The following is a 27,116-nucleotide window of genomic DNA, read 5'->3' as shown; positions in this document are numbered from 1 at the left end:
AAAGTAACTGGCACTATTCCGGAGAAAACTACCCTAAATGTATGCCCCAGCAGTTAACTTTTTTTTTTCTTTTTCAAATATCCTCTTATTACCTGCACTGGCAGATAGTCAATTCTGGATTATTTCTGAATCGTGGCCGTGCTCAGGTTTTTATGGAAGATTTCCCCTTATGAACTTTCGGCTTCGGTGGTAACGCTCCGTTGGTACACTGATTCTTTCATTTATCGACCGTCCCGTGGTCTCGTGGTTTTGCCGCCAGATTCAATCTGGGCCACCGGCAATCGACATTAAAGATTTCCTTGTGATTTTTCTAATGCTGATTGTATTTGCAGTAAGCAAAAAATTCATAGGAAGATGACGGGTACTTAATAATCTTTCACATTGAAGGAAGTTTGGTGGACAATCTGATATCCACACTCTACGGATAGGAAATATAAAATAATAGTAATGGACGCAATGCAGGACCAAATTTTATGACAAAACAATCACATTACAAAACAAGTAGTCATTTGAATGTTTTCCATATAGATACATGTATACATACTATATACACTACACAATATAACATAAGGACCATTACAATTACATGCTAAATTGTGGCTCTGAAAGTTTAGGAAAGATTATATACAGACCAACATAAACTTGGAACTAACAATAATATTCATAATAATCAATATAAGAATAATCATCTTACAAATCTAATGTAAATTATTTCAGGACACAAATGATGCTGCACAGCAGCAGCAAGTATTAAAGTCTCATGCAGTTATGGAGACAGCCAAGTTTAGGCTAAATCTCAATCTTCTCTCTCAACAACAAGAAGATAAAAGGATTATGTATGTATAACATTAATTTAAAGCAAATTTTACCACCAGCTATATATATATCACACACATTTTTAAGTAAAAGCTTCGGTACAAACAAAATAGAAAACACCATCATGCACATAGTGAGAGCTTAAAAAATATCTTTCATCTCCTGTAACCCCCTACTGAAGAGGGAATAACAATCACATGCGCCAAAAGTTCCGTTGATTCAGATACCAAAGGGAACTGCTAGCATATGTAAGAGAGGAAATGACAATAACTAAAGCTCAGAGGAGAGGTTTATAATTCTGGAGTCAATCAACTGCTTTCACACAGAAGACCTAACTGTATAATCACATTGAAATATTAAAAAAAAGTACTGAGAATATATCACATTCTTTACCAACTTCAATTAAACTTCCAATCTAAGAGATCCCACAGAAACCGGATCTCCAGAATGCACAAAAAATATGCTGAAAATAGACTGACACATGAACTTCATTGAATGAAGGAAGTAATTGCTGAATTACTCTTGAACTTCGTTCTCCTGAACAGGTTGAACTTGTTTCTGCACCATGCATGATCGAGCCACAGACTCAAAAAGCCTAAAATCAGACAAATTAATGGATTGTGAGATTTAAGTGGACCATGGAGTACAGTGAATAAATTAGGAATGACTCTTACTTCTCAATTTCTGGGGCACAGTGGACAAATTCATGAAGCCAGAATTTGTAGGTTGGGTTTTTGATCAGCTCAATAAAGGTGATAAGAAGACCCCAAGGATGTGGGCGGTTTACAATTAAACGCTCCAGAAGGACTCTGAAAAATAGGATTATGAAGTTAAAAATGCTGTTGCCACACTTTAAACAGAACATGTTTACTGTTCAAAAAACAAATAAACGAAGCTATTGACATAAAAGCCAACAACAAAATAAAATACTATACTGAATAATAAATATGACATGTGCAGTACTCTATTTTTACCTTGTTATTTGTTCCTGAATTGCTTCTGAGTTAGCCTCTGCAAATAAGTACAGTAGGGTACAACTGAAATAGTGAGTATGACTGTTGGGGTAGCGCAGCTGATTAGCTATGGCGTTAAGGAATAGGTATCGACCTGAAAGTACAAAGAAAAATAATACATTTCATATCCTTATTTTCTACTCAACTATATTCGGTTAAGAGCACTACAAACCAAATGAAGACATAAAATTAAAATTTGGTAATGAAACAAACCTTCAGTATCCAGATCAACTGCTAGATTTTGGAAGATGTCCATGTGAGCCGAATGAGCAATTGTTGTCATATTTGGGGTATGGCTTTTGCTTCGGATGTAATTTATAGCTTGAGTGCCCACATAGAGAACCAAAGCATTCATGAGAGGAATATTGTATGCCATTCCAGGTTCCTGAGAGATTTGTAGGTTTCCACGAAGCTCAGACAGGAAGGTAACAGGAGCACGTGCTTTCAGATATGAATCAAGATCCTACGGGAATTAAGGGTATATCAATCACATGTGATACTAATAAACATAAAATAAATTACATAGCTTTACAGCAAATGAGGAAAGTGCTCTGTAACAAAAGCACAGAAAACAAACCTTTTTGAAAGCTGGTGGTTGGATCATAGAAGAGAAGTTAGTCAAGACACGAGGAGCATGAGCTATTTCTGGCAACATGTCAACTTTTAAATTTGGGGTGAATGGATCTGGAAGACGCATGTTCCTTGGGAAGGCTGACAAAATCAAATTGCGCATCTGTAATGATAAGAAGATTCTTTAAAACTGTTTTCAAATTAAAGGAAAGTACACTATATCTAACAAATTCACCAACCTGAATGCAATTAGGAGGAATTACATCGCAGAACCCATAATGATAATCACACAGAAATTCTGGGAAGTCATGAAGCAGTACAAGTAGCAGTCTTAATGTGCCTTTGTACAGCAAGGTTACTGGTTTGGCAAGTTCAGCATTCCTCAGGAATGGAGCCAAAAATTTGAAGAGGTCCATCAGCAATTGAGAATACATTCCCCATCCCTTTTGCTGAGGAGTAAGAGCAAGCATTCTACCCAAAAATACTCGATGTGAGACAATCTCCAGCCATGCATAAGAAAAGCCTGGAGCTTTGGATGGAGATAGGATATGGAGTGTGTGACAAAAAGCAGTCAGCACTTGGAAGTTAATAGTTTCCAAAATTGGTTCAGGAGCATTCAGCTCTAAAAATAGCATGATAAACATGCGTTGATAGGGTAGTTGCTGGAACTCTATAGTGTGAGCATCTTGATCATGTAATAGCACACCAGCAACAATTCCCAAGACCTTGTTCAGAAGGTTAATTTTTGTGCCTGAATTGGCAGTATCACCTGAGTGTTTCACAAGCAGAGCTATAAGTTTTACATACGCATCCAGAGTGGTATAGCACTTTGTACGTACTACAGTAGGAGAGTTGGATTGCTCAGTGAGCGCTTGACAGCACATGTCAACACATAGTCGAGTGCTGATGCGGAAAAATCTTGTAATCACATCATCTGTCTTCAAGAAACCTTGCACATTCAAATGCTGAACAAAAGTACCAAATGCTTTTGTGGGCTCTCTGATTCCATTAGGAGAGTGAATGAGTGAGACCCACTCCCTCAGCAGGTAGTCAGTCTTTTCAACGTATCCCAAATCATCAAAGTCGCGAGATGTCACTTGCAGTATACCAGAATGGATGTGAGCAGTTGGTCCCCCCGGTGCTCTATCCACAAGGAAATTGGGATCATGAGTTGTGCGAAGTAGCTCAATAAGTGCAGTAAGGCCTTCAGGTGGTGAGCGAGAATGTTGTGCGATCCGCGCTAACATTTCAATGGTGTTCCCTAGATCACTCTCAGTGATGTTGGTGTTGAGACGTTCATCAACTAGGTACAGCTGGACAAGGTGCATAGCAAATGCAACCACAGGGAAATTAAGACCATTCTCCATGGCTTGGGCAAGGTGCAGATCATACTGTTGCATGTTGACCAAGCCAGAGCGCACTAGACAATCAACAGCATCTGGATTGTATCGGAGATCTCCTCTTGATTCAATAAGGCACCGAGTGACTTGCTTGTTTGTCCATTGTTGTCCATACATGCGTTGATCCTGCAGGCCCTTCAAAATACGGAGATGAGTATCTCTAAATCTCGTCATTGTTTCAGGATCATTAATGATCTGAGATAACTGGCTCATTCCCTCCAGCAAACTTTCGACTGTCTTTTGCAAAAGTGTCATAGCAGCTAACGCATCTCTGGGAGAGCGCCTTGCAATCATCAATGTTTCCATCAAACTGTGCAAGTTTGCTAACTGCGTGGGAACAAATGTGAGTATGCTATTCATATTATGTTCTAGTTCTGAAACTAGTTTGTCATATATGGCACTGCTTTCATCCCCATAGGCTATTTGCGCAGGACCTGTATTCTGGAAAGGAACAACAGTAAGGGGATTGGGGAATGGTTTGGGTACAAACAGTGCAGCTTCTCTTTCTGTCATCGGAACAAAGCCTGGAATGTTCCGTGCAAATTCTTCATAAACACTCATCTGCTGCTGAGTAACACCACCAACTTTCAGGCGGATTTGCTCTGGCATTCTTTCAGCCTGATATGTAAGAACAACAGGGTCACAATAACGTCGACCCTCATTACGTGCGTGCTTGCGTCGCTCGTACTCTGCCATTAAGTGCTTGTCAATTTCAGGGATTGCCTTTTCGATAGCTGTCTTCTGGATAAATGCACATGCAACTTCCATATTATCTTGGGCAGTTTGTTGAGCAGCTTGTTCACACATGTCTTTCTGCTGCTGTGTTGCACCTATCATGTGAGAACTAAAAGCAGTCTTCAAGTTGGATCCAATTGACAGTAACAACTGATCCCTGCACGTAATCATGGCCATTCCAGCGGTCAAGTTTCGAACCATGTGATGAGCAGCAATGCGCATACGAGACTCTTCTGGGTCCAAAGCAAAGTCTTTCTTGACAATCTGCTCAGAGGTTGTAAGAGCTATCTTTACTGAACGGTCAACAACTGGAGCAATCCATTCTTGAACAGCTCGTTCAACAGCAGGTCTGACAAAAGGCTTGAGTTGAGGATTGGCTTGGAATAACGCAACATTGTTGTTAATGACGATGTGTCTGCCAATATTTGTAATTCCAGACACATTGATATCCGAGTAAGAGAATCGTGGTTCAGGTGGACCAGCTGGAAGGCCTGGAGGAGGTGAGGTACAGGGCTGTGGCACTGGAGCTGGAGGCAGCATGGAAACAGCCCGAAGATCTGCCCCTGCAGTAGCAGCAGCAACTGCTGCAGCAGCTGCAGCATGGTTAGCAGCAGCTACAGCTGCTGCATGAGAAACAACTGATGAGGATGAGGAATTTGACATTGGAGCAACTGTTGCTGTGGGGACAGCATGGCTGCTTTCTTCAGAGGGTCCAGAGTGCGGACCTAGAACCCAGATCATTTCAAGAATTAGATTTGCCTAGTATCATACCTAAATTTGTGTTACTTGCTATATGAATGTTAAAATACCTGGAGTCTGAGGTGTAGAAGGCACAGATGTAGTACCAGGCTGATCTTTCTTCTTTGGTTGAGATAGCTGATATTCCATATTTTCCACACTTGCTGGATCTTTCAAATAATGACTTGGTTTCAAATCCGCTACATCAATGTTAAGATTTTTACAAAGAACTTCTATTTCAAACTTCAGATTAAGCTTTAAGTCTGGTTCCTGATGGAGCTCTGCAAGGACATTCATAATTGCCATTGTCCATGGACAAGGTGGTTTAAAAACCTGAAAGGAAAGCCCACAGATATTAGTTTGGAGCTTGCTACAGAACCACTAGGAAAATAAAGTAAGAAGACAGTTACCTTGCTTTTGGCACACGCCTCTAAGACTTTGGCCACAAAAGGTACAACATAAAGAAGCTCTTGTTGACCCTTATTATAAGCCTCAGCCAGGAGAGATTTGATATCAATATCAATGTGCAAAATCGGTCCGCTTCTGCCTAACGTTAACATGCCTAACCAGTGGCCAAGATTCTTTAGTAAGGAACGATCAGAAAAGTTTGCAATGCCCTTATCACTTCTCAAAAGAACTCTTATGTTTCTGTATGTTTCCCTTAAAACCAAGGTGTACACCTGAATAAGAATAAGAATAGATTAAAACATGCTGGGTATGGGGGAAAAAAAACAAATCAACCGAGTTTATAGATAATAATACTAATTATAAAAAGACTTACCTGTGGAATATTTAAAGTGTCAAGAAAGTTTGAGTAAAGGGCATGAAAATTCAGTTCTATGCTGGCACGTTTCATCACAAGATATTGAGCAATCCAAGCCCAATATTCTTCAGTCACCAAGTCTCTTATTTCTTCGCATTTCTTTCCTAAGTTCAGTTGACTTAAATTGTTGAAAACAAAAGCAACTTTGTCCTGCAGTGCTTCAGGAGGGGCAGTGATTTTGTCTTCTTTCTCAGTGGCTACCAGCAATGTATCAATATTTGTAGCATTAGCAATTGAGGGGCGGCTTGGCATTCCACCAGTTGACGGTGTGGGTTTGGTTGCAACAGGAATCGCAGACATGGCTGTTGTTGTTGGTGTTTGTGTAGGTGCAACAAGAGCAGCCAAAGATGCAGGTAAAACAGGTCCGCTGGGTTGGAGTGGAGGTTCCATAGAATTTTTCCCAAATTCTACATACTATGTAAAGAAAGAAAAATAAAGAAAATATTAAACTGCATATGCAAGCAGAAAACTGAGGATAGTAACTTGAGACTTTGTCTCTCTTATCCTTACCTCTATGAGATGAGGTGGAAACTCTCTGAAGTGAGGTATCGCCGAAACATGTTCACAATACTTATGATAATCTTTCAGTTTTCCTCTGAACCTATCCAAGGCTGCAATGCCAAAATAATACATCTTGCTTCCATGCGGCTTGCGTAAAGCCTCTAGCACGGATCTGAGTGCTAAACCCATCGCCAAGTAGTTACTGAAACCGCAACATCATAAGATTAGAAAAAATGTTGAGAAGTCATTAGGATAAGAGTCATTCTGACTTGGAAAATTCAAACTGATATGATTAACTTACGGACAAAGCTCACGATCAACAATGCCACCAAACAGTTGAGCAGTTATATGGAGTTCCTTGTCAGGATATTGAGGGAAAAAGCGATACTCTTCAAATAAATTACGGATCATGCAATAGTAAACTTCCTGAAACAAAAGTACAATAAGTGAGTAAATCCACTTTCCATGTAACTTAATTTCAGACATGAAAACAGAAAAAACAACCCACCTTCTCACGCTTGCTTGATGAGTCCTTAAACTTCTTTAACATTTCTAAAACTTCATCAATAGAGAGTGTTGGATGAGGAGGATGGTTGTAAATTCTTTGAAAGTAACTATTGGCTTCATCCTCAATCTCCTTGGGTACATTTGGTGACATTTCAGGGAACATTTGAGAAATTTCACCAAGACGAGTTTTGTCTACTTGTTGGGACCCCAAGTGAGGCATTCCCATGCCTCCAACCAATGATGTAGCTGCTCCTGTAGGTACCTGTGAGCCAACTGGCCCACCAACATGCTGTAGTTGATTACCGAGGAGCATAGGAAATGGGCTTTGCGAAGGTCCAGGACCTGTGGGCCCAGATGGAGCTAACAATCTTGATGGAGATCCTGGAGTTGAGACAAGAGGACCTAGGCTACCTGGCAAGTTAAAAGCTGAACTACTTGGGGGACCAACACCACCTACTCCACCCATACCACCAGGCATGCCTCCCAAATTAAGGCCAACTAAGCTGGAACTGAGTGACGCAATGGGATCAGACACTTGAGAACTGGGAAACACCTGAAAAATGAAACAAGAAACATGAAGAAAAGGGAAAAAGATATACATATATACACCTACCAACATAAATACAATTTCTCTTCTGCAGTTTTCCACTGCATTAACAATTTGAGTAAAACATACCTGTCCACCGAGTAGGGAGTGCTCCAGCCCAGAGCGGTGTGCTTGAGAGTGAGACCGCAGGACAGGACCAGGTGGAGGTTGCCTGGGTTTGTTCAGAAGCAAGCTGCAGTTTGCTACCATCGTCATAATAACTTCAGTAAGCTCCTGAGATAGTCCACTGCAATAGAAAAAGATATTAAGACTCAAGCATTGATATACATAACTTAACACTTCAAAATTTGAGGGAATTGAACTCACCCAGTACAACCCTGAAGACAATTCAGCATGACTGCAAGTGTTTCATGAGGCAGTTGAGCAGATTTGGGCATGTTTTCATCCTTGATTACCCCACCCATGATCTGAGGGCATCTCCTCTGGAGAAACTTGACACAAGCAGACACAAAGGGCTCACCATGATCATGAATTTTGTCAGCCAACCATTTTTCAAGCTTCAAGTACTCTCGTCTAGAGGCTAGACAGGCCAAGTCAATGACAAAAAGGAATGACTGAGCATTGAGCAAAACAGTGAGAGCCTTCAGATCCTGGGCAACATCCAAAATGCGTGACAATCTTGTCTGGTCAGTATCACCCCGCATGTACCATTCAGCCATGGCATGCATTATTATGGGTTTGATTGAAATCATCTGGCTGTGCCAGGCATTGTGCAGTATAATAGCAGAGTTTGGATGGTTGCTGAGGAAAATAGGAATGAGGGTTTTGAAGAGTTCTTGACGGAGTATTGTGACTGGTGAGCTGATGTTCAGTAAAACTAATACGAGAACATCTGGGCACAATGTAATTGGCACATTAAAGAGTTCCTGAACCTGAGCATAGAGACCTCGATCAGCCAGTAGTAACAATGTTTCTACCAAGTCAACACATCGCCTGAAAAAAGAAGAAGAAGACAGAAATAGTAATAGCCCCTTGGTGTAAGATAAGTCTTGTTTGGTGATGAGATTGCTAAACATACCAGGTTGCTATCTCTTTGTTGTCACTTTCTGGTGGTGCCTTTAGAACATCAACAGGAGCTGAGTGGAATGGATAATCAGTTATGCAAAATATATCTGGATTTTTGAGAATTTGCTGGAGCAAAGAGAATTGCCCTTCTGTGTTTCTCCACACCCTACGATACAGGAAATCAACAGGGAAGAGCTCATGATGTGATCCTTGGCTTTGCCATCCCATCAGTAGAGCACTGGTGAGAAGGTTGAGGCCCATACGGTCCTTGATGATGAAGTCAGGATGATCAAGTTGGGTAACAACATCATTCCAAACTATATTTGGAACAAGTTCCTTCAGGGTTTGGATGAAAACTTCAATATTCCATGTTGTGGGATGTGATGGATCATTAACCCCTCCACCTTTATCTTTGACACCTGACTCACTTCCACCCCAGAAATTGGATGAATTCAGGCTCTGTAGAGAGACCTGAGGTACAAGAAAGTGAAGAAATTATTGACATGTGTAAAATGAACATCTCATAAATTTTACGACAGATAGATAGAATTAATTATGAACCTGATCATCGAGTCCACTGTGAGTTCTGGCCATCATGGAAAGAATACGGGCCACAGCACCCGCAGGTATGTCGCGTCCACCAAGTGAAAGTGAGCCCAATGCATTGCGACATTGTTCAAATGAGGAGGTGAAGTTATAGCCCATCTCCATAATCATGTCGGCGAGTTGCTATAGAGACAAGTGTGATGAGAAAATATTCCAGGCATAGTACAACTAGCTAAAAACCTCACTACAAACCTGAGAGTTTGCCATGGCTGTGCTGTCTTGATTTAGTTTGTCCATAGGCAAATCAGGTTTATTTGGGAAGAGTAACGGAGCTAGTACAACAGGTACCAACTCACGTGGAAAGTCTCTGCGAAGATTTTTTAAGAATGATTCTTTAGTTTCTGATGTTACACCTAGTGATAAACAAAGGAAGACATTTCCAATCAAAAGCCATATGAGGGGCAGTATAGATATAAAAGAAGGGTAATTTTAAACTACACATACCAAATTGATTGCCTGGGTCACAAAACACACTGCTTAAAATCAAATGGAGAACTTCAGGTGTGGAATCATGCAAACCTCCTTCGTGATGGCCCCTACTAGAATCTGTAATATTTTAAAATGTCAAATATCTTTCCAGAAAACAAAATAATTTAATTTGTGGGCTAAGACTCACCGAGGTCAATATAGGATCTGATTAATTCCGTAAGTTTCTGATTTACAAATTGAGTGGCAAAGTTTTGAGTGTCTGGATTAGCTGAATGAGTAAGAGCCAAACCAAAGACAACTTCTTGAACAGGATTGAGCTTTAGAACTTTACTCAGTTGAGTAAAGAGCAGAGGTGATGGTTTAAGGGTCTGAAAAGTGTAAGTGAATGTCAGGAAAAGAAGCATTACTTATAACTAACAAAGATATTTATGTAGACTTATGAAGTTACCAACCAATAAATCAAAGTGCATATGAAAAACTACAATCCTACCTTTTGATGGTGTAATGGGTTGTCAACGGCGTAACAAATATTGGAGACAAGCGATGGTTTGGCGAGCAGAGCACTGCACTCCTGGCCGAGGAGCTCCAACAGGAGACTGTTATTGCTTTTGCTGCCGTCTACACTCAAATCAACATGAGACAACAGGCAGCGCAGCAGATGTCGGTCCGCCTCCACGCCATACAGCCCCACTAACTAAATGGAAAAGGCAGAATGTGTCAAAGTTAAGATTATAAAACCAAGTCCATTTCAAAAGTTAACTAAACCTATAACCACCCTAAAAAGTAAAATGTGTTTAACAAAACACACTCCACAACAAGTAAACAAGTCATAGACCAAAACGCGTAGTGACAGGAGACGACTCGGCACAAGAACGGCTGGTAAGTCAGCAGATTTGAGGAAAGGTAGGTTAAGAAGGTTACGTTGCTGTTGCATATGTATATAGTCGATAGTAGTATTTAGTAAGTGTTTACAAACACAAATCATAATAAAAAATAAAAATGTATCGGTAATGAAAGGTATAAAGGGTTGTAAATCAAGCAAAACAGATATGAAGTTTGTTTATATCATCGGCAGCGTCTAGGCCAAACTCGTCCTTTCCATTACTATCTCACCTGTGATAACTCTTGAGAGCTTGATTTGAAGTTCTTCTTGGTTAAATTAGCGACCAAATACGTTATTTGTGACAGGGCAAAAGACAAGGAGTCCAGGTTCATAGTTCCATGAATACGACCTCGAAAGCTTCAAACGCGTTTGAAGCTTTCTTTGGTATCCACGAAACGCTTCCCCGGGAGGCAAAAGCGATAAAGATATTACATCTACATGAAGAGCCGCCTATGTACAACATCGGGATATATCTTCAAATACGTTTTCAGATCAACATTATGACGGAGTTTTCATTAATGGGAATCATGTAAACGAACAAAACGCTTCGGCAGATGGCGGACTCAACTTAATTTATTCGACTGTTTCTTCTCTGTCTTCTTCACACAGTCGGTTCCGGAAATGGCCACAACCGACAGGCGACGGTTGCTCTCTGCTTTTTCTTTGCTTAGTAGCACCACAAGCAAGGAGTAAAACAGGTGAAAAAAGTCAATGACTTTTTCCAAATTCACGCGAATGGTCGATTGTCTTGGTATTTCAATACTGCATTTCAATACAAAAAATTAGGAATGCGCGCATCTGACCAGGGCTGCAAGCTTGCGAGGCTTTTTGCAATTTCTTTGCGGGGGGGGGGGGATTTCCCTGTAAATTCATACATTCTGTCTGACTTCCACGGGAGGATCCTGGGAAAAGTGACAACGATTTTCGTTTTAGGAAAAACATGAGGAAGAAAGTTTGGTGGTTGCTCTTTAACTCTCCTTAAATTTTGTATTTTCATGCGGAGACAGTTACAGTCTTTCAACAAGTGTGGCATGTATGCATTAGGAGGAATAACTGTTTTAAAAAGGTTGACTCTTTTGACACAAACGTTTTATTTTAAAATAATTTGAGGTACTGATAGAAGATTAGCAAATGGGCTAAGCATTATGCATGAAATAGTAAGAGGAATTATGTGTAAGCTACCTCAAGTATTATGAAAAGTTCCAGATGAAGCCACACTAATGACTTCAACTTATTCTTTAAACACATCATAATTTTATTATGAAATAGAAATTAAAACTAAAATCCAGGTAACTCGATCTCTGCAAATGCAACTTAAATAAAATCAGTGTCTCCTCCATAAAGAAGTGTTCATACATCAAATAATTGTTTCAGAGGTCTTCCAGTCATGGATATGTAAGAAGTCAGGTAACAATTATTACAAACGTACTATGAAGTAAAAGAAAAGGGAAAAAATCTTGAGGAGAACAACTAATCTTTGCTTACAAGTTAAACAGCAAAACCACTGTATCACAAGCCAATGGGCTCGTGTTGCTATTTCCAGTTGATACAAATAACAAGGGTCATTGCTTTAGCATTACTTTCCACACAAAATAATTAAAAGGAACACAACATGAATAATTTCTACAATTGTTTTTCCTCATAAAGCGAGTACACTTCAGAAAATTAAAGATAGAAACACTGACGGAGCTGGAATATAACTGTTTTAGGCAGTGCGTAAAATGAGATGCACCCCTGAATCAGTATCCACAATGTCACTCAGTTCACCAACTTTAAGAGCAAATGCTGCATCCTCAAACGGCTTTTGCATTGCCCCTCGAGTAAAAGGACCTAGATCACCACCTCGTTTTGCTGAGCTGCAGTCAGAGTACTTAGATGCCAAGTCTGCAAGGGTTGCATCCCCTGACTTAATTTTTTCCTCATAACCTGAAAAACAACAAAAAGAGGCACATTTTAATGATTATCGTTAAATTAGTACACACTGAATATGTTTCCAACATTTGCCATTTAATAAAGACAGGATCAATATATGTACCACAGTAGAGACCGTAGAGACATAAGTGCAGTTAAGGTACTTTACTATAGATCAAAAACAGTTGAAACAATTACAGACAGGCTTTGAATATGTATGGTTTCTATGACTACCAGAATCTGTTTGAGGGAGTCTGGATCTTGCTGACATCAGAAGGATAAATATTCTGAGGTAAATCATATATTGGGTTCACATTTGTGATATATGGACTCGAGACAAAAATTTAGTCCTGAGAAATCCTAGTAATTGTGTGAATTGCTCCTCCATTCTAGACCCAAGCTCTCCAGAGAAAGAGAAAATAGTAAGAATGAACCCAACAAACTTAAAAAAGTTTGAGGAGCGATTCTCAAAGTTACAGTATGAGCTCAGTTGTTACGGAAAAAAATTGGATGAGAGCAAAAAGGTATTTACAGATTTGAAAAAGGAACTTTCGACAACAAATGAGGTCATCACATTTGAAAGTGAGTTTACTGCTAGATTTACTGAGACTGCTATGGCCGCACACAAAAGTTTGAGAGAGGTGGACCACAATATGCATCGCATTGAAAAAGAAATGGTTAAGCTTGGAAAAAGAATGATGACGAAACATCACAAAGATCTAACAGAGGAGGACCAAAAATATCAATGAATGTCTTGACATTCTTTGCGGAAGTACAAGAACAAAATGAATTGATTCCCTTTTGTCTAATGACAACGTTCAAATTGGCACCCAGTGAACAAAATTTGTAAGCTTACAGACTTTGACTTCTGTACCAAAAAGACAGAGCAAACATTAAGAAGAACTCACCTTTCAATATTTCAATTGCCTCATCCTTTGTTCGAGTTATATTATCTTCCCGCCATGAAGCCGGCCTGCGAGATCCCTCATGCTTCACAAGTAAATGACTGCACTGAACTTTGGATGGACCACCATGACTAGAAGATGCAGGACTCGTAGGAGTATCCCATTGACTTTCCTTAGTATAGACATTCAAGTAGTAATGTTGTCCTGTAAACCATACACAAAACAGGTAAAATTTGTTATGTGAAAGAATATTAGCAATCCCTACTGATTTTTGGTGAATTTGTAATGTACTGACAGGCTCTTGAAATTTCTGCTTGACCACTGACAAGCTCTTGACATTGTACGATGTGAACTAAGCAAATATTTCATTCAAATTGTTAAGAAGTAAATTAGGTTTCGTAAATCATATGTGTCAAAAACAAATAATTAGTCTTTAAATTATCTTAATTTTATAAACGTTGAGATTAAATTTTATTTTTAGTAGTCCTGCAGACTTTATGTATAAACCCTAACCTCTTCCATCATGGCCATGCACAAGATAGTGTAAAATAAAACCATGACAAATGAAAATTTATTAGCAAACCTGTGGAACGGCTCACGCGTTTTTCCCAGCCTTCAGGTAGAATTTCGTCAGACATATCAATTTTGTTGAGGTGCTCCTCGGACTGTAAATACTTCAGTGACTTGGTGCTTAGGTCAATGTATCCACACACACCCGGCTTTACACTGAAGGCAGGAACACAGCTGGCGCGAATCAGGCGCGAATTTCAAAACAAAACTAATTACAGCCATGCACACCAACCTTTCAAAAACAAACAAAAATTACTTTATTTTACTTTTGGACATGAAAAAAATATACGGGAAGAGTTTTAGTACACTTTCTTCATTCTGTTCGAATCAGTATTTTGAGTTCTTTATTTTAGACCCGAAAAAAATAGTGGAATAAAAGCAATTTTTAGACATGGTTTGGCTGCCTGATTTCTAAGTTTTCCCCCATGGTAGTGGGCAGAGGGAAGGAAAGGAGGGGGAGGCGTCCGTGCCCGCGTCATTTTGCAGGTAGGCGTTGAGCGGTCGCGGCTGCAGGTCGTGGTCAACGTGAAAGCTTGTGAACGGTTCATGCCTAGTCATTGGTTTCACTTGCTATGGAGTCTACTCAGTTAATTCGTGTCAAGGCGGAAGAAGACGTGATTAGAAAGCTTTGTGAATTGATAGAAGAAATCGCCAACAAAGCCATCGAGTCCGAAGATGTATTCAAGATAGGATTGTCAGGTTAGAACCCCCCGTCCTGCCCTTGGCTTGGAGGGTCTGACTCAAAATTTGCTCAATTAGATTATTGTGTCATTAGGTCCCTTGCTTTGCATTTGGTCACACTATGTCATATCATGCCATGTAAGAGGCACCTCTTTGTTAACACTGCTAAACACCTTATGTAATAGAGTCAACAGATCCAATAATAATAAATAATGTACTTATTATTTTCATTTTCATTGCTTCGTCATCAGTATTTTAATGTTTTTCTCAATTGTTTCTATTGAATTTATTGTCAAAAATTCAGTTCTTTATTCCTGTCTATACTGTTATTAAAGCTAGTAGCACTGTGCTTATTACCATTTATATTTACAGGGGGATCTCTGGTGAATTTTTTGTCTGCTGGGCTGTCAAAAATAACAACAGATTGGAGTAAATGGCGTCTATTTTTCTGTGATGAACGAGTCGTCCCATCAGAGAGCCCTGATTCAACCTATGGAGCCTACCGTAAATCTCTCATTGGAACTGTCCCTCTCTCAGAAAACCAGTTCATTCAAATTGACCCCCACCTGACGGGTAAGCTAAATAAGAATAGCAGTCGGAATTTTAAATTTAAAATTTCAATATTTTCCCAACTTACAATTATAAATGTGACTAATGTGTTCCTTTTTAAATTTCAATCTACAGCCGAAGATGCGGCTAGGGACTATATCCGCAAAATGGCTCCATTCTTTGCGCCTGACAGCTTGCCACGTTTTGATGCCCTTCTTCTTGGAATGGGGCCTGATGGACACACTTGCTCTCTTTTTCCTGGTCATCGCTTACTAGATGAAACTTCAGTCTGGATTGCTCCCATTACCAACTCCCCAAAACCACCTCCGAGCCGTATTACTCTCACTTTTCCCATTATTAACAATGCTGAGAACTGTATATTTGCTATTTCTGGTCAAGGAAAAGCTGAGATGGTGAAGGTATGCATCACCCCCTGTATGTTTGTCATATCTGATCAACTGCCTTATTATGGTGATAGCTATCAAAACTCTTTTATGTTCTTGTCAACAGCGAATACTGAAAGACAAGGAGGACCTCCCTGCTGGCCGGGTGAAGCCTGCTGACGGGAAGCTTTTCTGGATTTTGGATGAAGGAGCTTCATCCTTACTGTGAGTGCATCCTATTTCACCCTTTCAGTTCTGTAAGCCCAGCACACTGCTAAATATGCACCTTATGAAAAAGTTACTCAGTAAAAGTTTTATCAATATGGTAATTTTTATAGTAAGTTATTGAACAAAATCAGCCTTATAAAAAAGACAAAAAAAAAAAAACACACAAAAAAAACTAAGAGGCATTGCCAATGTGTTTTAGCAATGTTAAAACTTGAAGGAAAAGAAAAGTAATAAATGGGATATAATGTGATTCTTAATTTTGTCAAAAAAAAAAAAAGTGAATTTAAGTGCATCGAAAGACTTTCTTTTATGATCTTGTAGTTCATCTTTTGCTTTTAGAAATGAGAGAACAAGATATTTCTTGCTCAGTTGACTCTTAAATTTTTTTGTTTTAAGCAGTTTTTATCTGCAAAAAATGTAACTTTCAAAAAAGGTTGCCATGCACTTGTGTGATCTCCTGCATAGCAGCATTTGTGCCATGCAAGAATGGGTCTCAATTTTTTCTAGTACCTTGTACAAGATGGCCTTGGATTGCAAGTTGAGAGGCCATCTTGGTTTTGCACTGATGTTTATGTTTAATACCTAGCAAATATGGTGATTTGAAAACTAGTTCAGTAACGAGGATGTTCAGTCTGTTTACCTAAATGGTAAATGAGTCAAAGCAGTCAGGCTAAGTGGGGAGATGCAATGTGTCCAGCAGTGGCAGAGCTATAACACGAGAAAAGTTGGGTAGTTCCAAGAATTCTTACCACATTTGGAGACAGGCAACGGCTTAAAATAATTTCTGAATTTTGTTAATATCAGTCTGACTAAAATTAAATTGTAACTTTATCCCTTACGATTTTCTGTGCTCTCACTAGCTAAGCTTTCTCTCTTGCAAGACCCAGTGATCGTTCAGCGATTTTCCGGTGCCATTATCATTATTAAGAAGTACAGAAATTAAAAATCTGATTGTAAGTGGTTTCTTGTCCAACCTTTATGCATCAGTAGGTCTGTGAGTTAGTCCTCCGCAGGTATGATGCAATGGTTGCTGCTTAACATTTGAAAAGTCACCCTTGAACCCATTTATTGCCTCTCCCCTTTTGGCGAGGCTCTGTGATAAGACGAGAATAGTCAGAAAACAATCTGAGGATTCATGGCTAAAGAAACTTTTAGCTTAGGGGGAAGTGTATTTTATTTGATCTATTTATCTGCACTTGTGGATTTCCATGCTTGCACTGAAAGGGGAAAAATGCTCTTAAATCGTTGTATAAATTAATGTTTTATAGATCAACCTAAAAGACTTTTGATTAACAGTGGACGTAAAAGACTGGGTGATTGTTAGATTTTTGCCATTTCTTGGTTGTCTCTCAAATCTCAAAATCATTGTTATCAGTAGTTAAATTATGAGGTTCCCATACTTCCCATTGAGATGGCCAACAGTAATTTTGATTCTTCTGAGAATTCAAAACTTAAAGGAGCAACTTTCCTCAAAAAAAATTGTTTCAACTGTTTAGCCACTACTGATTCTTTTCTTGTCACACAAAGTAAAGTGCTTTTCTATTTTTGATATACGTGTCTTTGTCTATTTATTGATATTTTTTTTAAATTGCTTTTTAAGTTGAGTGTTTCTGTTAGGTGGAATAAAAAGCTACAAGTCTCAGCAAGAGTGGATATTTAGGGCTTTAATATTTCTCAGGCTCTTAAATTGGTAGTCATTCAGATCTGTGCAATTTGTATCCCTCAAAAGCCTTAGAGTTGTAGGTATACTGTTACATTCCTGATGTCAAGAACTTCCAAACTCACGTAAGAGCCTGACTTAACTGTGTTGAGCTTTTTTACAGTGATTGCTACTGATCGATTATATTTTTTTTTGTTCTGAATGAAAAGAACTTTTTGTAATTGTTATTGTTTCATATATTTTATTAAATTTGTTGACCAAGAGAGAATGTCTGTTAATTATGATATGATAATGATATGATTGTGAGGGGTAGTAGAATCTTTAGAGAAGCAAGATAGACTGTAGTTTCCTCATCTGTGTGTGGTGCAGTTACTTAATAGTTCTCAAAGTATCTCTTAAACATCATCTTTCTAAAACTTTTAATTTTGGTGCTCAATTTTATTCTGTAATCCAATTTTCATGCTGTTGGTTATCTCAAGAACAAGTCCAGTTATAAATGGTAAGGAGTGAGAAAAAATTGACACACCACATCACAAGTTATTTGGGGATGTCTAGAAGAGAAAACACTCTTCTCTATACCTTAGCGTAGCAGGATAACAATATTTTGAATGAATACCGATGAATTGCAGATGTACTGTGTACCCGAGAACTCAACATTTATGTACATTCCAACTGTTCAATAAGGAATGAAGTGTTTGTATGTATTGAATGCCCAAGGACATGATAAATAAAAATGGGTTTTAGAACAATTTGAAATAATTTTAATTATGTTTTTATTCACAACAAAAACAAACAACAACAACAGTAACAACCAATTTAAAAAAAAGAAGTTTGCTGATGCACCCTGATAAAGTAAACAAGGTAACAGAAATTATGAAGATCATGCAACAAATATTTATCTAATCTAATAATTTAGTCATGGTGGTACTGTACAGTACAGCTCCCTTACCAGCAGTAGTAGATCGATTTACCTGCTGCTCTTAGGAAACACTTCAAAAACAAAGAGATACGTCCTCCTAGAGCAAGTTTATTCCAGTATAGCAGGGCTAGGTACACCCGTCTTTACTATGGTGAATCGCTCAGACAACTCTATTACAAAGTGGTCACAGAATTGCTTTCCACTGGAGATAATGTCTATTCAAATTTTTGTTTTCATGTTCAAATGTTGCTCAATTAGACTGACAACACTTACCCATTGGACCTACCTTCAGTAATACTTTAGGTATTTCCTGGAGCTATAAATCAGTCAGATAAGACTAAAAGGATATGAATTTCATTTCTTCTTCATCTCCTTTATAGTGATTTTAAATTGACGGAATGGTGAAATACATAAGCTAGGAACCACATCATATGAGACAAGATAATACTTCTGCAGCTCAATGCACAGCAGAAGTTATTTCTATGTCGCCAAGAAAACACTTGTAGCAGTTTTGTCTCATAATATGAAGCAGTGGATAAGATGGAATGGGAATTGGAAAATATCAAGCAAATGTTACATAAATATAACATGACAATGTTCATGACTTATGTGCCGATTTAGGTGAAACGTCACATAAGCCAAAAGAAAACAATTATGGATAGATTTCTACAGCAAGCCAATTGAAAAGAAGTACAGGTTTGTAAAGTAATGCACTCAAAGAAAATCAAAACAAATGTAATAATGTCCTACTGCAGTTTGTATTTATTAGCAAGGCTGTTACTAAGCAGGCTGCAACCATCAATCAAAATTGCATCAAGTTGATGTGATCAGCTTGATCTAAGCTTGATCATCATTTTTTTTCCCGATTTGATCAGTGGAATTAGATGAAAATTTTGTACAGTAGTTTGACTAATATTTTATCAGTAATTAGATCAATAAACTTGGACACTAAAGAATTGCTCATTCTGATATATCAAATTTAACCTTCAAGGTGCAGTCAAAAACACAACTATAAAAGAGCTATAAGAAATTTTTTAATATATTGACTGAAATTCGGACTTAAAATAGAAAAAATGCAATAATGCTCAAGCTCAGGTCTTGATGTTGAAAGAAAGTTGTTTAATTTGATTTATCTTTACACATAGGAAAGTTACCATCCTAAACTGTAACTTGAGTCTGACCAAATTTTGATCACTTGGAATATCAAAATCAATGATAGGCCAAAATTTGATTTAGATTATGTTAGTTTCATTGTATGATTGTTGCAGCCGGTCTACATCACTAATTTAGTTAAATTGTCAAGTTTCTTCAGTGCCAGACAAATCTTGACATTAAAGCAGATTAGCTCCTGAGATGGAAAGAGCATTTGAAATGTAAATATGTTCATTTCAAGTGCAGCATTTTGAGTTTTAAAATGTTCACTTGTTTTTCAATGTGTGTTTGGAATGGAGTAAAATTCTCCATTGTGACATAGGGCATATGATACATTTTCTCTTTAGATCGGTCCATTTTCATCAGAAGACAGGGATGAACCCGTCACCTGAAGCTTTGACTAATTGCATGCATTTCAAACCTCTTCATTAAGTATTTAGGTAGCAGAATTTTGGTTACAAATCTGTAACTTTTTAACTTCAAGTATGAAAAAAAAAGGGGGAAAAAAAAGGAACTGCAACTAGAAAGCCATTTTGTAAGCAAATCAGCTTAGAGGAAAGAAGGTTAGCATGAAGTTTGAATGTTTTCCTTGTCATGTATATTTCAACACTAGAGACCAAAGGACTCTTTCTTAAACATTCAAAGCATCCACCATTCACAAACAAGCACATCAAATAGATTAAAGCCTATAGCTAAAGCGTCATTAGTTCTATAGCCTATATTTATAAATATTTTATAATACCTTACACTAATACAAAGTTAATTGGCTGTATTCACAATCTAATCTCAACACAACATCTGTGTATTGCTGATGACAACATGATTTCGTTAAGGGGGGAAAAGGAAAATAAAATAAGGGAAAATGAGGAACGCTTCCAAAGAAAGAAAATCATAAAATTTGGTGAAGAAGGAATTAAGTTAAGTCAGCTTTCATGCCACTTTTTTTTTTTTTTTTTTTTTTTAGATCACAGACCTTTAGTAAAGAAAATACAACTTAATAGTAGAGCTATGAAACAGACAACAATTTTCTATAATTCTCAAGTGGAAACACTTTTCTTGATAATAATGAAGGTTGACAAAGGCGTACATGTTTTTATGTATGTCTATCATCATACCCCAATGTATTTTTACACTGCTCCACTTATGCGCCACTCTTGCACCAGCTCTTGCACTGAAAGTCAATGGCTTCTTTTGGGAGAAAAATATTTGGATTAAGTGAGCCTGTGCACAAAAATAGACTATCTAACATACATTTTCAAAAATATTGGATCAAGAACCATAAAATTGAGAACTTTTTCTAATTATGTTTATATAAAAATGTGACAGGCTCTCATAACATATTATGCCCAGGTAAATATAATTAAATGTTGGTGAAACACAGAAGTTAAAAAAGATTTGAATATCTATCTTTAAAAGGTTTGTCTAATACTTTGTTGTGTGCTGCACACATTTTTTTAAGATCCCCACATGAGAAAGGTAAATTACACGACGTCTAAAGATCAGGAACATAAAACGTTCCCAAGATATTTTAAGTTTCAATCAAAGCAGCAAAAAAGCTGCTGGAAAAAAACTTGGCGTCAAAAATATAGCTTCAAAAAACGGAAAATAAAGAAAAACATACTTAAAATCATACCGACAATTGAAAACTTGCCCTTTTTTTCCCTTTTTTCCATAATTTTGCCTCTATAACATAATATATATATATATCATTGGAATTCATAAGTTTACTTAAGGAAATTTTGTTTACCTAATTTCAAAGGGTTTCTTCACTTGTTGACAGAGTACAAACCCCAACCCACACTACCACTCAAAAGAAGAACTTCAAAACTCATTATGCACCCTACTTATTCAAAATGCTTCCATAATTGTAAATAGACGTAGGTGCTAGAAGATTTAACCTTTCACAAAAGATTCTAATAGATCTGAACTTCAGTGATTTATGACCACATGAAGCCATACTTTCCGTCTAACCAAGAGGGGTAGGGGTAAAAAAAAGAGGTTAAAAGAATGCATCAGTAGTAAACCCACAATTGTAGGGCAAAACTCCTATAGTCACTGAGCAGGGATTGGTATGCCAAGCTTCAAATACTCAATAAAAAAGTAATTTTTGAAAACCCTTCTCAAAACCCCAAATCTTACAGTCATATGAAATATACAGGAAGAAGTTATGCAATAAGGAACAACTTAAATTATGGTACATAAGTACCTGCCATTAACAAACCTACATAGATAGGATCAATACTTGACAAATGCAGAAGAAACTTTAAATGTCACCTGCCATTTTTAAGACAAGCTAGATTTCAACCTAACATCCCAGCAACAATACTATCTAAGAGGAAGGAGAAGGCACAACTATCCATTGAGCTAATTCTACTTTTAGAACAATGAAACCCTTCAAAAATATCATTGATCCCATGGGTACACATCACATCACACTAACAACATTACAAATGAACCAATGAAGAATTGCACAACCAGTCTTGAATGTTTAGCAGCATGGTTAAAAACCTAACAAGTGTGTACTTCTCAATATATGTCATGATAATGTCCTTTCTTGTTAGAAGTTTGATGTGTATATAATTTGTAGCTAAGTGAATGACATAAATCCCAAATTATGTCAAAGGAACAATGTAAGAGGTAAGTTTTCTTACAATAATTTGTAAAAAGGCGGAATGGGTGGCAAGGATGGAGGCACAGTCATATATGTCGTTGAAGCCACTGTGTCCCACTATGTCACGTGACGTCAGTGGCAGTCCCGCGCACAGCGCACAGTCCGGGTGGACCTTGAAAGTCGAGTCCAGTCAGCTTGTCTTATTGTTCTCTGTACAAACAAACATACAAAAACAGTGTATATTGCTGTACAGCACTGAAATTTCTCACTTAGCTGAAATTAAACAGCACTTGTGAGAAGAAAGATACCAGTGGATATATGTACTGTCAGCAATGATTATTACTTTCAGAAGAGCAAGAGAAAAAGAGCAATTTTCACAAATTTTGTAGGAAAATAACCATTATCAATGCTTTAAAGGTTCAACAATTTCCATGAAACAAATCATTTATAATTAAACAGACTATATTTTTAGAGAGACAGATAGATATATAATACTTGACTGGGGAAAATAAAATAAAAATCTATGGAAAGGAACCAGTTCCATTGAAGTGAACTTTTTGGATCAAGGCAAGACAAAATATCAAGATGTCAACTAAGCAAAATTACTGCAATAAGCAATGTTAATTTGTTCTAAGTTATGAACATTGAAGTTTGAAACCCTCCACCAAATTATTGTTAGAAAAAAAATGATTTATATAGATGTTTTTTTAAGGGAGCATGTAATTGACAGATAGATGTAAACATACAACATCTTCAGAAAGTATAGTTGAGCAGGCCTCCACAAATTATGTCAGAGTATGAGTGAGAGTGGTCAGGCAACATCTGTCAATCTTTTGATTTATAAAAAAGGTTCACGCACTAAGGCTCAGGAAAAGAGTGAGGACAGGTTAAGAACATAAGAGAAGGGATAATGAAGACAAGACAGGGAATATACATGTCAAGTATTGTGAAAGCTAAGGAATAGTTCCATGCCTAGTCATTGGTCTTGTCCACCCTTCACAATAGATTTCATGTTAGTAAAACGAATTGTAACAGTCAAGTCATGCAAAGTAAAGCAATGGGATCAAAATATTAGAGACTCTGCGTTAATCCTGGGAACAATTAGAAATTTCCTGTATTCCTTGTAAAGTGATCATAAACAGGACATGACTGACAACCAATATTTTTTTAGCAAAGACGCATACACATACTAGAGTTATTAATATTATGAGATGATTCCAGCACAAATGGTTGAGCAAATAATATAAGAAGCAAAGGCAGAACATAGATGCTCCTTGGGGAAACTGAACTGCCTCTGGTTTGATGATGTGCAATGGGAAGGAAACATGCATCACACATAAAAGGACTATAGAAGCACCACTGAGAACAAAATTAAAAAGAATACAGCAAAAACGGATGGAGCTGGTCTCAACAGCATGAAAGCGAAAAGCAAAAGTAATTACCGTAATCAAAGCCGTTGCTTGCTCCTGTTTAGCAATATGATAAATTACAAAAACAAACAAAAAACATAACACAAAAAAACGCACATAACCTGTTGACAACACAGCCCATTAAGAATGTGCGGGCAACAACTTAGGTTCGTTGAAGATTTATTCACTGCAATTTTAGTTAAGCATTGCCTCGCAGTCATTAGAGATTAATTAAAAACATGAATAACCTTTTTCTAATAGTAGGCAAAATATACTTTCACAAGAGAATTAGAATTAAGTAAATACTGTACTATCAAATTTGCTTCTTTTTTTTTTTCAAGTTATTTTCCAGTTAAGCTTACTTGAGCAATTGTTGAACTAATAAATATTTGGACTATGTCAATATCACAGAAGATGAGGAACTTATGTTGGCAGTAAACAGAAAGATCACAAGGGAATCCATCCACCATCAGATCAGATCAGATATCTATAGTTAAAGAGGCCATTGAAGCTAGGTTAACAGGGCAGACTTTTCAACTTAAAAGAATGCTTAGTGCTTCTGTATCTCTGCCAGTTTTCTCTACGTATGACGCTTGAAAAATAATGTGGGCACTTACCTCAATTGTCAACATCCATTTTGATCCTTTTGCGGCGATCCTCTCCTGTGTATGGTTCAGCTACCATGACTTTCAGGCGCATACTCAATATTTCCTCTCCATGCAACGTCTGTGTGCAAGAAACAGACACTTAATTGATCTGGAGAGCGAAAGAAATAATGATGATGAAGCTTGATGAAACCTCACCTTAATGGCCTCTTCTGCTGATTCTTTTTCTGCATACTGTGCATAGCCACAGTTTTTTCCATTCAAAATATAAATGTCAATGAGACTCCCAAAGCGGGCAAATACATCCCTCAATGCATGCAGGGGAGGGGCTTTTGGATAGCACACAATAAATAATCTAGAAATGAGAGAGAACTGACACATATTATTCATCCAAAGAAGTATAATGAATGAGTAATAATGGAAGACAATAAATGTTCATACAGACCTCTCTTTGACTTCAGATTCAATATGAGCAAGAGGCTGGACAGGAGGTAATTTTGCTGAGCAGTACGTGGGATCATTTGCTGCACGTATTGTTGGACTCAAGGCTCCTGAAAATAAACGCCAAATGAAAAATTTAACAGTCTTTTGACACTCATGGTGGATTGAATTTTTACATTGGTCTTGTTTTACAACAGAGCACAAACATACAAACAATAATGTTGAACTCAGATCAAATGTACTACTTGGCTCGCCACGATAGGTAATGAGGCCTAAACGTACCTGTTGCTGCCAAGGCAACACCTCTAGCTGGTGCCAGTGCAGGTACTGCTAAGCCAGCAGCCTGAATCATTGATGTTGCTTGGGCTAAAGTATCAACAAGAGTGGCCAAGTTGTTTTGAATATCAACAGCAGGTGCAACAGCTGTTGCTGCACGAGCAGCCAATGTTCTAGATGGGCTACTGTAAAATACAAAGTTTCAAATGGTAGGGCAATTCTTATCTTCACTATGCTAGCAACAACGAAGTACACAATAATAGTTCTGATTATTTGCTTACTTGTGTGGGTCCCCTGATCGAACTGATGGGTCTTCTTTAACTATTAGCCTCTGACCAGGTGGATACTCAAACCCGTGAAGTTTTTCCTTTGCATAAGCTGCTTGTGATGCTTTCTGGTATACAACTGTAGCTGTACCCCGTGACTAAAAAAAGTAATCCAGAATTTTTATAAGTAGAAGTTCTTTTTTGAGTCACCATGAAAGTTGTTTGATTCTACTCACCATACGTGACCTTGGATCAGATTTCAAGTGACAATAGTCAAGACCTGGCACTAAGTCAAAGAGCCTCCATAACTGATCCTGAGTGAGGACTGCTGGAGCAATAACTTGGAGACCTCGGCAACCTGTTTCAGGGAAACCTTGTCCAACTTCCACTGAAGAAAATAGAGAAAAATGATATTTGAGTACACTTTATGCTCATTTTTAAAGATATGTTTGGTAAGCAAGACAGTTAAAATAATACTAACAAGCATATGATGAGTAACTTGGGTTTTCAAACAACCCGTTACTGTTTCTAGTGCCCTCATGTCTAGAATTAGCACCATCACGATTGTTAGGAAATGAATCTGTAAATTCACGAGGTTTTTTAGGTTGAGCAAAGACTGCTTTGTAAGACCTATCACAATCTTCAAAAGCCTTGGCTGCATGTGACATTCTGGAAAATAAACAGAATGCTATTACTTTCAATGCACTGACAAAAGGTAAAATGGTGATTTTGAAAACACATAGGATTAAAATATTTCATTTAATGAAGTTAGAGAAATTTACCTGTGGTATTTGACATAGGCAAAACCTTTGCTTTCCCTTGTTTCTCTATCTTTGACTACAGACACATAGTCAAGATCTCCAAACTGTTTAAAATGATCACGCAGTTCTTGATCAGTTGTAGATTTTGGGACAATAATAAAAAGACGAGTCAAGCGCTCATCTTCATTCATTTCACGTTTTGAACCTTGCTCTCGGCTTTAAAAGATGCAGTAAGAACGTCAATTAAAATCAAGGCAGAATGATATAATGTTAAAAAAGGGGAGGAGTCAAAAGTACCTGTGAGCAATCATAACTTTAAGTGGTCGAGGGTTGCCCTCTATAGCTTGGCCATTCATTTCCTCATATGCCAAAGCCGCTTCTGAGCATTTTGAAAACTTAATGTATGTGATGCCTGTAAATATAAATGAAAATTAAAAAGATTCAATATCTAAAAACTAATCAGAAATTATCTTTAACTGTTAGAAACTACTGGGGAAATTAGCAAAATGGAGCCAACAAATATTTTGCAATTCGTAGCAGTTGACAAAGCACAATTTTAAGTGTACAGATTAAAACTGGAGGAGTTTCCACATACAAACTATTCAAAGTTTTGATTTAACCAGAAAAGATTCAGTTGATTTGAAATAGCGCCAAGGAACGATATGTATATAGGAATGTCAAAACGGATAGGGTCAGGTTAGGTCGGCGAGCAGAAGAGAAATTTGCGTCAGAGGAACACAAGATAACGGATCGGCAGTAGAAAGAACGTGTTTTATTTACCTTTCAAGTCTCCCGTTGCTCGATCCTTCAACATCCATATCTCTTCTATGTTACCATATTTATCGAACGCTTTCCTGAAGTCGTCCTCAGTGATGCTTTTATGATGGACGATAAATAAACGCGAGTTGGGCGGCTCATCCTGCCGCGATTTGTGATTATCCAAAGAGTCTCTGTCACTATATGAGCGGCGGACAGCCATTGTTTCTCTAAATAAATTGTTTCACTCGAAGTTTAGGCCTTTTCGTTGCTTGAGGGAAGGTAGCAGGCCAGCGGCTTGGGCCAGGGCACACGTCCACATCCACACGTCGATACGCGGTGGACCAACGGAACGGGATGGGCACGGGGGGCACGGACCTAGGGGCAAGGGGTGGGGAGG

The 27,116-nt window shown here is 37.9% G+C and overlaps 4 protein-coding genes across 5 annotated transcripts; 1 reads left to right on the top strand and 3 right to left on the bottom strand.

Moving 5' to 3' along the window:
* Positions 1 to 457: 457 nt before the first annotated feature.
* On the bottom strand, positions 458 to 11,244 carry LOC113210325 (CCR4-NOT transcription complex subunit 1). The gene is made up of 21 exons (XM_026428276.2): positions 10,864 to 11,244; positions 10,241 to 10,444; positions 9,938 to 10,118; positions 9,766 to 9,867; positions 9,514 to 9,674; positions 9,277 to 9,444; positions 8,729 to 9,186; positions 8,017 to 8,643; positions 7,780 to 7,936; positions 7,105 to 7,656; positions 6,898 to 7,022; positions 6,606 to 6,798; positions 6,054 to 6,509; positions 5,683 to 5,952; positions 5,344 to 5,605; positions 2,639 to 5,259; positions 2,407 to 2,562; positions 2,043 to 2,292; positions 1,791 to 1,923; positions 1,491 to 1,625; positions 458 to 1,411 (listed from the first exon to the last, which is right to left on the bottom strand). Exons 1-21 carry the CDS (start codon positions 10,963 to 10,965, stop codon positions 1,333 to 1,335), a joined length of 7,392 nt encoding a protein of 2,463 aa, XP_026284061.1. The 5' UTR covers positions 10,966 to 11,244; the 3' UTR covers positions 458 to 1,332.
* Positions 11,245 to 11,700: 456 nt separating this feature from the next.
* On the bottom strand, positions 11,701 to 14,202 carry LOC113211281 (putative peptidyl-prolyl cis-trans isomerase dodo). Its single transcript, XM_026429608.2, has 3 exons — positions 14,033 to 14,202; positions 13,453 to 13,653; positions 11,701 to 12,559 (listed from the first exon to the last, which is right to left on the bottom strand). Exons 1-3 carry the CDS (start codon positions 14,085 to 14,087, stop codon positions 12,339 to 12,341), a joined length of 477 nt encoding a protein of 158 aa, XP_026285393.1. The 5' UTR covers positions 14,088 to 14,202; the 3' UTR covers positions 11,701 to 12,338.
* A 280-nt stretch (positions 14,203 to 14,482) lies between these two features.
* On the top strand, positions 14,483 to 18,269 carry LOC113211270 (6-phosphogluconolactonase). The gene is made up of 4 exons (XM_026429596.2): positions 14,483 to 14,718; positions 15,073 to 15,273; positions 15,385 to 15,668; positions 15,760 to 18,269. The coding sequence occupies exons 1-4, from the start codon at positions 14,592 to 14,594 to the stop codon at positions 15,859 to 15,861; spliced, it is 714 nt and encodes a 237-aa protein (XP_026285381.1). The 5' UTR covers positions 14,483 to 14,591; the 3' UTR covers positions 15,862 to 18,269.
* A 1,897-nt stretch (positions 18,270 to 20,166) lies between these two features.
* Positions 20,167 to 27,090, bottom strand: LOC113211252 (RNA-binding protein 45). 2 transcript variants are annotated; one of them, XM_026429578.2, is made up of 11 exons: positions 26,741 to 27,090; positions 26,258 to 26,372; positions 25,982 to 26,176; positions 25,681 to 25,868; positions 25,436 to 25,587; positions 25,215 to 25,357; positions 24,940 to 25,118; positions 24,662 to 24,767; positions 24,415 to 24,571; positions 24,229 to 24,337; positions 20,167 to 22,412 (listed from the first exon to the last, which is right to left on the bottom strand). In XM_026429578.2, the coding sequence occupies exons 1-10, from the start codon at positions 26,937 to 26,939 to the stop codon at positions 24,230 to 24,232; spliced, it is 1,542 nt and encodes a 513-aa protein (XP_026285363.1). In that variant the 5' UTR covers positions 26,940 to 27,090; the 3' UTR covers positions 20,167 to 22,412; position 24,229. The 2 variants fall into 2 exon arrangements, with proteins under 2 accessions (XP_026285363.1, XP_026285370.1); XM_026429585.2 differs by having other exon boundaries at positions 20,167 to 24,337.
* Positions 27,091 to 27,116: the final 26 nt, after the last annotated feature.

Source organism: Frankliniella occidentalis, unplaced genomic scaffold (assembly GCF_000697945.3).
Source record: "Frankliniella occidentalis isolate FOCC.00 unplaced genomic scaffold, Focc_3.1 Scaffold66, whole genome shotgun sequence".
Lineage (NCBI taxonomy): Eukaryota > Metazoa > Arthropoda > Insecta > Thysanoptera > Thripidae > Frankliniella > Frankliniella occidentalis.
The sequence above is the reverse complement of the archived record's forward strand: the minus strand, read 5'-3'. Positions and strand labels throughout refer to the sequence as shown.